This window comes from Oreochromis aureus, linkage group 11 (genome assembly GCF_013358895.1).
Source record: "Oreochromis aureus strain Israel breed Guangdong linkage group 11, ZZ_aureus, whole genome shotgun sequence".
Taxonomy (NCBI): Eukaryota; Metazoa; Chordata; class Actinopteri; order Cichliformes; family Cichlidae; genus Oreochromis; species Oreochromis aureus.
Genome location: NC_052952.1, coordinates 6595996 through 6608804, shown reverse-complemented (window position 1 = coordinate 6608804; position 12809 = coordinate 6595996). Strand labels below are relative to the sequence as shown.

Genomic DNA, 12809 nt, shown 5'->3' with positions numbered 1-12809 from the left:
ACAGTAGTGCATATAAAAGATGTAACCAAGTCTGAAAACTAAAGCTAGTGCCAATGTCATCGGTGCCTTAAACCTAAACAAACCTTTATGTGATTCACTCGTCACAGTTGTTTTAGGGGCCCCAGTAGTAAGTGGTACACATTTGATAATACTGGAAATAATCCAGCAGCAGTGACTGTAATTTGGTGTACACACCAACGTAGAAGGTGGCAGTACTGCAGCTCAACACTGATTGCCAGTTACCATAATAGGAAAGAAGAAGAACCCCGGTTCCCAGCAAAGTGGCCGATGCACAAAATCAAGCTGAACTAGAAGACAGATAACACACTCTACCAGCACCTGAGAAACCTTATCTTGTTATTGCTGGAGTTTGGGGAAAATTGCTGAGATATCACCAAGAGTTTGTTTGGTCAACATAACTGTATAGCGAAAAACCTGACAATATGACAGCCCTAGTAGGTTTTTAAAAAAAGCAATATTGTCTTGCCTACAGTATGTCCATCTTTTATATACTATTTATATACTCTTGTTTCACACAAGGTTGTCAAGTTTCGGAAGAAAAACTGAAATGCTCCTTTCACTTTTTCACCAGTGACACAAAAAGCCCTGTGCTGCTGGGAGACGTTTATTATAACAAAAAAACAACAACCCTGAACAGGAGGCGTTTTCATTAAGCTTTAAAATGCAGCTAAATGTAGAAAACCTCTTTATGAGTTAAGTGACTGCGCCGCACGTCTCGTAAAGACAAAGAGCATGAAAATGCGAAAGCCTTCACAGAGACTGAATTCGAGATTACACTGATTAACAAATAAATCTGCCTGTCAAAGCGTGCTGGAGGCAAAACGACAGGTGTGTTCTCAGGTGGAAGGGAGTGTTGGCATTTGGGTGTCACAGTGTCTTAATAGTGCCGCTGTTGTCACAGCGTGCCCCGGGAGAGCTTGTAGTACTAATATAAAAGGTCAATCAGCCATTACTCTTCTCCTCATCACATTTATATTTCATGCTGCTTTAAAATCTGTTTTACCCCACCCCAAGAAAAAATAGCTAAATATTTCTTTCCTGCAGCATCTTCTGTGACCGCAATCCACTTACAGCAAGGATAGTTGAGCACCATGATGTCATCTATGGCAATGTAGCCTCGCCGCTCCCTCGAAACCGTTGCCTCAATCAGCACCTGCAAAAGTGAACATTAATAAATGATGAGCAGATTTCATTCGTTAGCAGAGCAGCTAAAGCATATACTTTTCATTAGCCTGATGCTCTCGAAGCTGAAGTGTCAGCGCATTTGAGGGCTGTGTGAATTCTACTCCACTCTGCTCTTGTTCCTTCTACTGCGACAGACGGATTAATTACAAACACACCCATCACCGCAAGTTTTACCTCAGTCCACGGGGCCAAGGGAAATAATTGATTTATCAGGAGGTTCACAGTGTTGTTGTTGTTGTGTCGCATTCTAAACGCAGGACGGCCACAGCAGCTGATAATGCAACTTGCCACGAGACTCAAGGGGAGGACAAACCTCCACGCCTTCCTATGGAACAATAAGCTGGATGAGCTGTGAGCTCTCATGAAACCTAATCAATATCAAATCACCAACCTCAGTAACACTGGGAGAGTTATGGGACACGGGGGTGATGTTTGTTTTTGCAGCACCAAGGACAGTCTCCCATCCACAAGTTTGATCAAAGGCCAGCTTTGAGTTATTGGTTCTCATAATCCTCTGACAAAGTGATTACAGCATGTTTCCTATCACTGAGGCCCCACCCCAAATTAAAATGAAATCACATCCTCAAAGCTGCTTTAAATGTGTCTCACATGATATTCTATAACATGTTAGCTTAACCTTTACAAGGTCAAATACACTGGTGGCCACCAGCGCCCCCCCCTCAGCCTCCTGGAAGTTCCTGATCATCTTTTACCAGGTTCAAAATGTTCCATTCTTATTGTTTAATGTTGAAACACTAAGCAGGCAACATCTTTTAACACCTTTAATTCATCTTTTAATTGTCCCCTGGCCTTAAAATACAAACGGTTACAGCAGGCTGACAGGAGAAAAGTTATTATCACTATGAAAATTCACAAAATGCAAATTGGGAAAAAGCTCTGAATGCTGTCAGAAGAAACTGTGGTGCTGGTGTAGATACATATTCTACTGCACCATTGAAAAACCTGCAAAATAAAAACAAAATGCATGAATTGTATTGCTATTGCCAAATTCCAAAGTGTCAGAGATTGTCAGTAGATGCAGCTAAGCTATCAGTATGTGAAGCCTATATGATATCCTCCCTGTGTAAATACACCCATGGCATGGTTTAAAAAACCCTACATCACCTCCTTCTCAAGCTATTGTGTTCAGGGGTAAAAAGCCTAATTAAGACTAGTTTGTGTTGCTAATTAAACCAGATCTTGTTACTTGTTTCCATAAAGGTGCCAATATCATACATCAGTCACATGACCTTCTTTTTTTCTATGAACATAATTTAATGTTACTTTAATGGCAAAGACACTAGTTTGACCTAAAATCATCCTAAACTTCCACATTTCTCATGCAGACCTCAACAGCGAACTTCAACTGAAGCATTTTTTTTCTCTCTTTTTTCCCTGTTTTTTTTTTTTTTCCAAACTCAGGGAAAAATATCACTGTAACTGAAAGCTTCTCTGCCAATACCAAAATTATACTTTGCAAAACCTCAGTCTGAGAGTTGGTTATGGTTTTTTTTACTTTCTGATTTACACTGAAGGAACTTTGACACCCACATCATCTCTGCTACCACAATCCTCTTATGTTTGAACACCTAATTTAAGAGTCACAACTGCATCTTCAGGACCTCTGGCCCAAATCACAGCCTTCCACAGTCAGCAGGACGGAAACGGTCCACCTTCTTTGGGGTTTGAAAGAAAGACGCCAACCGGTGTGACAACAAACTCGGCCATGCGTGACCCCTAAAGGCAGAGAGATGGTGATGGGATGTGAGGAGATTGGGGTCAGCTGGAAAAAGAAAAAAGTCCAGACAGAATGCCATGCAGGAAGCCAGGCATGCACAGAGGGGAGGCTTGAAGCTTGCAGAAGGAGAAGTGGAGTGGAGTGGAGAGGAGAGGTGAAAGGGAAAGCAGGAGGAAGGGTCCTGGCTGCTGGGTCTCCCGGAGTTGGAGACTGACCCCACTCTGTCCACAGCTGGCTGCTCTACACACAGAGGAGCACTGAGGCTAATCTCCTTCTGTCAGAGTCAATTTTTCCTGTTTGTTCCCAGACTTTGTTGGAACCTGAGCTGGAAGATGGCACCGCTTTTCAAAAGTAATATTAACGTTTCCTGTTTTCATCGTTTCTATTTTCCCCCTTCTTCAGGTTGTCAATTCGCTTAAAAGCAGAGTCCTCCCCTCTGATTTGATTTTCTCTAAATTTCCATTTTTCGCTGTCTGCCTTTATTTCTTTCATCTTCCTCTCACGTCTTCTTTGCTTAACTCCTTACAAGCCCCTGCTTAACCAGAAAATAAATAAATAAATAAATCATTGCTATAATAAAAGCATAATATACTTCCGTATGTTGACCTGAATTAGCTGTGTAAACACATGCGGCCATGCCATTAGACTAACATCAAAATTAGCCAGAAACACTGATTGGGCTTAATGGTATACAAGACAGAGGGAAAAAAATGTCTTGGAAGTCTAATTAAGGTGTTATTACTCTCCGCTGAGCTAAAGCACCGAGGAGATTGATTGCTGGTTAATCCTCGAACTTCTTAGCCATTAGAAGAGCGGCTTTTTACGAGGGAGACATTCAGAGCATTTGTTTTAATAAACAACCTCTGCGGATTTTTATTGAAAGCCACTTTCCCAATGAAACTTTCCATGTGCCTATTCTTTATTCTAATGAGCTGCTACTTTTCTTTCTCGGGATAAAAATGCAGGCATCATCTTTTGGAGATTAAAAAATAAGGCAATAAATAAATAAATAAAAGAGTGACACCGCGGTGATTTACGGCTGATATAAAATGCACATTATGAGAACATATTACATTATCCTGTAATACTGGCTTTTAGAAACAGTTATAATGTATACAAATCTGGAGACAATTTATTTGGCCCTATAAACGACCTGCTACCTTCTCTCCAGTCACGTCACACAATTAGGCACACCAGGCTTTCACTCACCATGAGACACAGTCATGCATTAGATAGATAACAAAGGATTGCGTGCTGAAGTAAATCTGATTGGGTAGGAATACCAAAGAATAGCAGCCAGTGTCTGAAGATATAATTTCAATGTCAGGAATCTCAATTCGCTCTGTACAGTATTAAAAAAACGAAAACCTTTAACATAGCCATGGGCTCAGCTTGAGGACTCTCAGCAGGCTACAGCGAGGAAAATAGCAGAAATTATCAGACAAAGAGGAGACACACAGATTCTCATTTACAAGCCTTTGATGTGTTTAATGCATGTTATCTTTTTCCTTTTTAACTGAAATTGGTTTTATAAGTAAATAAGATGACATCATGGGAAATCGTTTTACATATCGAGACTTAATAATAACAATGTGAAAAATGATCCGAGCGTGTCTATAAAAGTAGACGCTCTGTCACTTTGCTATTCTGGAGCATTCAGGTGTGTCTTAACACAATGCCAAGGAGAAAAGATGTCAGCACTGATCTTAGAGGAGCAGCTGTTGCTGCCCATTAGTCTTGGAAGGGTTATAAGGGCATTTCCAAACAATTTGAAGTCCATCATTCACAAGTTTATTCCCATGTGGAAAACATTCAAACACTAGTCAATCTTTCCAGGAGTGGACATGGCAGCAAATTCACCCCCAAGGTCAGACTGTGCAATGATCAAAAGAGCTACATGTCGGACTCCACGGGCCTCAGCTAGCATGCTTCATGTTCAAAAGTTCAAAATACTATAATTAGAAAAAGACTGAACAAGTAGAGGTTGTTTGGAAGGGTTGGCAGGAGCAAGTTTCTTCACTCTAAAAAGAACATCAGCAGCACGGTTTACGTTTGCACAGTTGCATTTGAACAAACCACAAGACTGGTGGTGGTGAGAATTAGCTGTAATGCTCAGCACCGTGTTAGTGCATATTAGTGCAAACACCACATTCCAACAGTCAGGCACCGTGGTGCAGGGCTAATGACCGGGGCTTTTTTTTGCAGCCACAGTCGCTGCAGTCATCCAGTCGATCAGACCACGAACTCCTCTGAACACCAAAGTATTCTAGAGTCAAATATGAGGCCGTCTGTCTGACTGAAATCGTGGTCATGCAACAGGACAACGATCCCAAACATAACATAACATCTATAACATAATGATCCAACGTCCAGACCTCAGTCGGATTGAAATGCTGTGGCAAGACAAGAGAACTGTGCATAAATGAATGTCTGCGAACCTCAGTGAACTGAAGCCATGCAGTAAGGAAGAGTGACGATGATGTGAGAGTCTGATAAAGTCACACAGAAAATGATTACTTCAGTTTATCACTGCTAAAGGTGGTTCTACAAATACTCAATCTTGTACTTGGTTTTTCTCAGGAGTTCTTTCAAAATGGTTTCACACGATTGTATATTCACATTTTCTAAATCATTTGCTAAAAAAGAGGTGAAACACAGATTGAACAAAACATTTCTTGTAGATTTTTTTTTTTTTTTTTTTTTTAAATAGATGACACAAATATATAGGGAGTCAACATAAAACTATCATAAATTCCTTTGGGCACGACAATCATGTGGCAAACGTTTGACATCGTGTCAGCCGTGCAGTGTGAAATTAAAATTTAATAGAAATCGCCAGGTAAAAGAAAATATTATGTTTGTAATATCAACATATGGGGAAAAGTAAGAAAAGGAAATAAGAAGACAGGAGGGGTTAGCTGGGACCGGGTGGGTTCAGCACAGAGGTGCATGTCTCCGGTTCTAGTTAGCAGTTTTTGGGGGCTGGATAACATCTTTAATATTTGATAACAAGATTCTCCAGGTATTGCAAACACTCTAAACCGATATGAGGCAGAGAGAAATATGGCAATGCACAGCAGATCACACACGCACTCGCACGACATTTTCAATCGAGACATCTCAAGGTGATCTTACTGCCTTCTATTTTCCCTTCCTGAAACCCATTGCACTCCAAATCCCAATTTCACATCTGTGATAGGAGGAAGAGACTCCTGTCAGCCCTCGCATATACACGGCAACCTGATCAAAAAATTTACAGTAAAATCATAAAGTGCAAACATAGACATGTTAAGGAAAAAAAGAAAAAGAAAAACATCATCATTCATTATCGATAAAATCCTCAAACACTCAAGCTGGATATAATCAAGAAAATAATTTTTGAAATCACCAGGAAAGCGAACAAATGAGATTGGAGTGATTGTGGTTTTTCGGCATATTAATCCCCTTAGTTTTGGTGATTATCAGAGAATTTGTCAGACTCCTCTTAATTACATTCCACAATGACATTTTCAAGAAATAAACAGAGACTGAGTGCGTGCCCCAAACAAGGTATTTCATTACACCCCAAAACGGTGAAAACTCGAGTGTAATCTCACGTCTGTATCTCTGCAGTGTAAAAGCCTGACATTTTGTATCCCTGTGCTGTAGGCAAGACACTGGCTCCTCCAATATGTCCTGAAACCTAATAAGGCAGAAGAACTTGAGGATTTAAAAACTGTCTCCAAAAGCTTGTGTGTTCCTGTGGGATTTATTTTAGTCACAGACAATGATAAGAAGGGCCCATTATCCACCGCTGCTTCAAAAGAGTGCTTTTCTACTTTAATGACAGTGTAAATCAGCCTGCCTATCATTTAAAACCCAAAGTGGAAGTATTACACCTGCCATGGAGCTAATATAAACAAACTTCCACCATTTAAAGTCACACAAAGCTGCTGCTATACACCTAAAAAAATGTAAAAATGAAAGTTGAACGCTGTGCCACTGCAAACTGCTGTTCCCCCTTTTCGTTGCCGCTTTACAATAGAGATGGCCAGCACTATTAGATACCATTAAAGAAAACATTGAGCTTTTACACCTCCCCACTTGCCCTTCTCTCCGTTCTGTCTGTGCAACAGAGAGCAGTGACGTGTTGCAAGACAAGGCCCACTGTCATTCCACAGTGAGGAGGTTTTTGACTGCCGAGGGATTAGCAATGTAAGCCGTGGCATATGTGACTTTGTGGAGGCAGTTTGTTTTGTTTCCTTTGTACTCAGAAGCAGTGTGAGGTCAGCTGAGTTAAAGTGAAATGTGAGATGAAAGTAGAAGAAAGAAAGAAGGAAAACTACATTGCTTTAATTCCTCACAAGCTAAAATTGGATACAGTTTTCCTAACGGTGCCAATATCTGCTGATCAAATCCCAAATATTAGCAATTTAATCCAATCTATCTGAACACCGTGTTTCCCCCCAACATGACATAAAAGCCATTAGCAGTTTAAGCTGTTCTATTAAAAGCCACTACTGTCAATTCTAATTTAAGTGTAAGGCCCATCTTCTTCTTCTTCCCTTGTACTGTTTGTCCTGTCTTCAGAGCCATCTACTCCTCCTCCTCCTCATAAGCCCATTATAAAGCTCCTTTTCCTATCTGGAGCCTCTCATTGGCAGCTGCAGCATAATTCTGACTCACCTATGAGCCATCACTGTTTACTGGGATGCTAACGAGACCGAGAGACGAGAAAGTACACAGCTCCCCGGAGAAAGGGAAAGGAATAAACCAGCAATGTTCAAAAAGCAAATTCAATAGCACTTGACTGGCGAAGAAAACGCAGGATAGGTTTTATTATTTTATTCAGGACTTATCTGCGCTGATGTTATGATAGGGTGAAACTGTGGTTAGTGAGTCTGTTTTATAACACAGAGATGGCAGCTCTCTTCCACTTCCAGCTCGCTCACTGTTAAACACGCAGAATGAGAGCAAACCCCTATTTAATGTATTTAATAAGCGTATAGTGAAAGTAGCGATTCACGATGAAAATGCCATGAAAGGAAAAGAATCAGACAGTGTGGACCTCATTATTTGTCGCTGATGAGCAGTTTCACTGGCAGGCGTCCTTTGCTACTCTGTTTATGGGGCCAAAGCTCAAGAGACAGTCCGACTGGATTTGGCACTGATTAGTGCAGCTTGCTGTCTTCTTGTATAGTTAGTGATTTGTAGCTACTGATTTGATATCCAGAAATATAGCTACAGATAGCAGCGCCACAAACTCAGTGGGTTTCACTATAATGGTTTGTTTCTCTTTGAGTCAAAGAAAAATAATGTCCCTTTTTAACTCAGGTCAACAAACTTTGGTGTTTAATTATAACCTGGAAAAGAAGTAGATACATAAAGTATGCCTGAAATATTATTTTCTGCTGAGTCAAGTGCCCCTGAGTGTAATACTGTTCTGTACAATATATACATGTGTTTGATCCTGTTAACCTAAAGTTGTTTACCTTATTTTCAGATCGCATGATGTCAGGAGAAAGGCATCATCCTGCATCTACACCCCAGGCCTGCACAATGCTAAGGACTATTATTTACATAGTGAAGGTCACATCTTGCAGGGCTGAATAGAATTTAATTAAGTCAGCAGGATTGACAGTTCTTGATAAAATGCACACTACTCAACTTAATTGCTTTTTGACAGCTCCGCAGAGTTTGCAGAAAGAAGAAATTGGATTAATAGACGGATAACACTCACGCTCACCTGACTGTGCCATGTGCAGACCACAGCATATCAGACCCTCACAGTGCATGCCAGTCACTGTCTGCGTGCTGCATGCACACAATAGCGTACCACACGAATTGTTAGAGTGAAGTGAAAGTGTAGAAAAACAAACCTCGCAGGGTGAAATCTCCACCAGGCATTCCCTTGTGAGATCTACTTAGGTGCTTTAAGCACCAGCATTGGCTACATCCACAAGGGAATCAGGGCTAATTAAGTTGCAAATGTAAGTAATTAACTGTACCTCGAGGCTAAAATGAGTAGTGATCAACAGAGCCTCACTGTGTACCATTTTTAAGCTCTACATGATCGCGGTCAATGAGTCTGCATATCTTCAAAAGAAAAATAAATGTTAAGTTCTTAGAGGAGCATCAAGCAGCTGCTTTGAACAACACGTCCAACATATGAAAACTGAGCATGACGAAGACTTTAAGTCAGTTTTAAATCAGTTTCATCAACATATTCAAATAAGAATGTTTGTACCTGGTATTCGTTCGGCCAGAAGGTGCTGACAGCCAGCTCAACCTGATGCCACTGTTTGCCATGAGACCCCGACGTGTTCCACACTGGACTGCCGAGCGGGCCGCCGTTGACACGCACGTATGCCCGTAGAGCCCCGGGACTGTGGCCATCACGGCTATACAGGAAGTAGCTGAACTGGACGCAGTGCGTGTCATTTTCACTCAGTGTCTGAAGCAGCAGCTGAGCACGATGACCCACGGCATGCTGGGAGGAGTTCACCAGCATATAGGACCCTGGAAAAAAAGCAGGACAGAATGCAACAATTAATCGCTGTATTCAACATTTATGTGTTATTAAAAGTCGGGGTCATTAACTGTGAAGCCAATTTATATGATTTCTGCTGCTCTGTATTGGCCGGTTTAAGCCTGAAAACAATGTAATAGTATTTTAAATCACTGTGTTCCTGTACACCAACTGTCTTACATGCGTCAGAAACAGACATCATTTACAAGTTGCGGAAGTGAAGCGTGCATTTTAAAAAAGTTAACTAGTCTCTCTGCCTGAGGTGTTTATTCATTTTAAATTGGAAAATGAAGTCAACCACACAGACACTTGCACTATCGTCTGCACCCGTGTTTTCCTGAGGCAGTAATAACTTTTTGGACATTCATGTATTTTACAATTTGACTGTGTTGTTTTCTTTAGAAACAAGGGGCAATATTGAAAATCGTAGTTTGAGTTTATTTATATATGTAATAATGCATAATGGGAAAATACACAATCTACAGTACTGCGCAAAACTCTTGAGACACCCATCATTTTTTTTATTGTGCTTTCAAACGGGAATTAGGTGCAGCAATTTATTGAAACATACATTTAAATGCAGCATATAAGGCGACTCTAATGAGCTTCAACACAGCTTGAACTGTTATTGCTTTACGTAGCCTTCAGGAATAGTTCTCCAGGCTTCTTGAAGGAAACTTGAAAGTACTTCTTTGGATTTTGGCTCCTTTTGTTTTGCAATAACGTTGAGGTTCAGGCTCTAGTGAGGTCAATTGATCACTGATAGTGTTACTGTGTTTTTCTATCGAGGTATGATTTTGAAGTATTGGCAGTGTTTTTTTGGAGTCACTGTCATGCTGAGAAATGAAGCTGTTGTAAATCAGATGCTTTCCAGATGGCACTGCATGGAAGATCAAAATGTGGCTTCATAATTCCATTAATTCTGATCTGAAAAGATCACCAACACCAGTGGCTGAAATCCAGACAGTGATCGTGCCTCCACCGTATTTTATAGATGTTATAGACGCTCATGGTTGTACCCATCTCCAGACCTCTTCCATACATATTGGTGATGATTTGAACCAAACATTCTGGATTTTGGATTCTTCACTTCGTCAGACCTGCCAATGATTTTCAGTCCAGTTCTTGTGGAATTTTCCCTTCCTTAAGAATGGCTTCCTGACAGTAGTTAGTAGTGGACTGAACAACCATATCCATCTGTCAGGTCCTGTGTCAGGTTTCTGCTAGATTTGTCCTGTTTGTTAAGGACATGACTTTCCGAGTTTCCTCAGATTTTTTAAGGACACACTGCACACCATGCAGAAATGTGTCAACCTTTCAGCTATTGGCTGCTTGGGAATCACTTTGTTGATGCAAGGATGTTATTTTATGCCTTTTGAACTGTGTTATATTTGGCATTTCTCAGATTCAGCTAAAGAAATGGGAACAAATTATGTGTTTTTGTGACAGGGTCCTACTAGCAACTTTGAAGTGAATCAGAAACAGAATACTTTATTAATCCCTAAGGAAACTGTGTAGACACACATGCTCCAAGACAGTAAGAACAGAAACTAAAGACAGGTTGCAACATTTAACATAATAGCTCTAATTATTATTATTATTATTATTATTATTATTATTATTATTATCATCATCATCATCATTATTATTATATCTGTGTGCTACACAAAATGAATATACTTTGACATCAAGTTGCCCCTTTTATTTTTCTTATTTTCTCTGTAGAGGATGTGCAAATGTGCACTCTTTGCCAAGTTGCCTGTCATATATATATGTAGAGAGAGCGAGAGGTAACACTGACTCATCTTTTCAGTTGGGTGCCCTTTTTATGTTTGATTCATAGCTCAGCGTTAAGTGGCTTAACAAAAAACAAAATGTTCCTTTGGAAATGGTACAAGGACTGGACTGAGGATGACTGAAAACGCAGGCAATGTCCAAAGAAAAACTTTGAAACATCTTTAGAAAGCCTGGAGAACTACTGCTCAAGACCGCTATAACAAAATGACAAGAAAGTCTGATTCCCTGGAAGTAAAATATAAAGAAATGAGGGCTGGCTCATGACTCGTACAGTACCATACAAGCGTATAACAGGAGGAATATGAAAAAGAGAGTAAATTAGTTACATCAGTGCTCATACCGCGAACATGTCCATAGCACAGACTTGTTCATCTAATTTAAGTGGTTGAGCTTTGCAAATGAATCACTGAGGCATTTTTGGGAAGCAGACTCCCATGAACCAAGGCAAACATATCAGACAAGGAACAAATCTTTTTTTAACCACTTTTCGCCGTGTGAATCAGAAAGAAGAAAAATGAAAGTATTATCCGGCAAGTCACTGCTATGTGTGTAGGTGGTTAACAAAAGGGAAAAAAAATTAAATGTGGGCTTTTGAATGTACAGACACATTCAGTTCTGGCGATGGCAGCAGTGAATACCGGAGACAGACGAGGGGACCGGGTGAGAAAAGAAACTGGCAAACTGAGCGAGAAAAATGAGCCAGTGGCCAGTTTCCCTCTTCCCTCTTCACCAAGGTGACGCCGAGGTATAAACCAGATTCACAAACCCCCCCACTGCCCCAAAGCCTCCTCTAATCAGGATAACATAACCCCATTGCCCTTTGCCTCGCATCTGTCCTGCCTTGAGTCTGTGCCCACTAACGTGATTAGCACAACAATGTTTGGAGACCTTCCTGTGTACTCAAATAATCAAGCCTGTTGTCTTTGTACTCCAAGGTCTTTCTGTTCTCAGTCAGAAACAAGCCCGAGAGACCAGACAGTCACAGCCTTGGCGCCAGGTGTCCAGAAGACACTTATTCTCCTCTCAGATGTAATAGCATGTGAATGGTGCAGAAGCCAGACAGAGGGAAAAAAATCTTAACATCCAACCGAGTTTGCACCTCTGAAATAGGAAGCCTCTCTGACAATAAGCATCTGGGGAAACACACCATACCTACAGAAGTACTCTGAGTTATGAATATAGAAGTCTTTAGCTTTTTTTTATCCTCGTCTCTATTAAGCGCCAGACAAGCACCTGATGGAGTCATCTGCTTCTTCACAAGCAGAACCAGCCACTGAGAACACACTAATTACCTCTTTGAGCGCAAATAAGACAAAATGCCTAAATTTACAAGCTGATGTTCTACATAATGAGATTGAGATTCACAACCCTTAACCCCGGAGCCATAAAAAACATTAAATCAAGGAGCTGTATGGCCGCTCATTACGTGAAAGCTATACTTGTGGCCTTTGCTATAAAACCGCATTGCACTGCAGCGCGCTGTCAACACCTCCTGATTTGTGTCCTGTCCTGCTTCTCGGCATCTCGGCACTCTCATTCGCTTTGCTTAATTAGATCTTT

The 12809-nt window shown here is 40.7% G+C and overlaps 1 protein-coding gene across 2 annotated transcripts in view; it reads right to left on the bottom strand.

Annotated features, from left to right (window-relative positions):
- The window catches only part of ptprub (protein tyrosine phosphatase receptor type Ub), a 185221-nt gene that overhangs the window by 81098 nt on the left and 91314 nt on the right, over window positions 1–12809 (bottom strand). For both annotated transcript variants that reach the window (XM_039619552.1, XM_031752528.2), the window contains exons 3-4: window positions 9171–9442; window positions 1093–1174 (exon numbers count right to left, since the gene is read on the bottom strand). In XM_039619552.1, the coding sequence (XP_039475486.1) occupies window positions 1093–1174; window positions 9171–9442 (354 nt within the window). The remainder of the gene's footprint in view (window positions 1–1092; window positions 1175–9170; window positions 9443–12809) is intronic.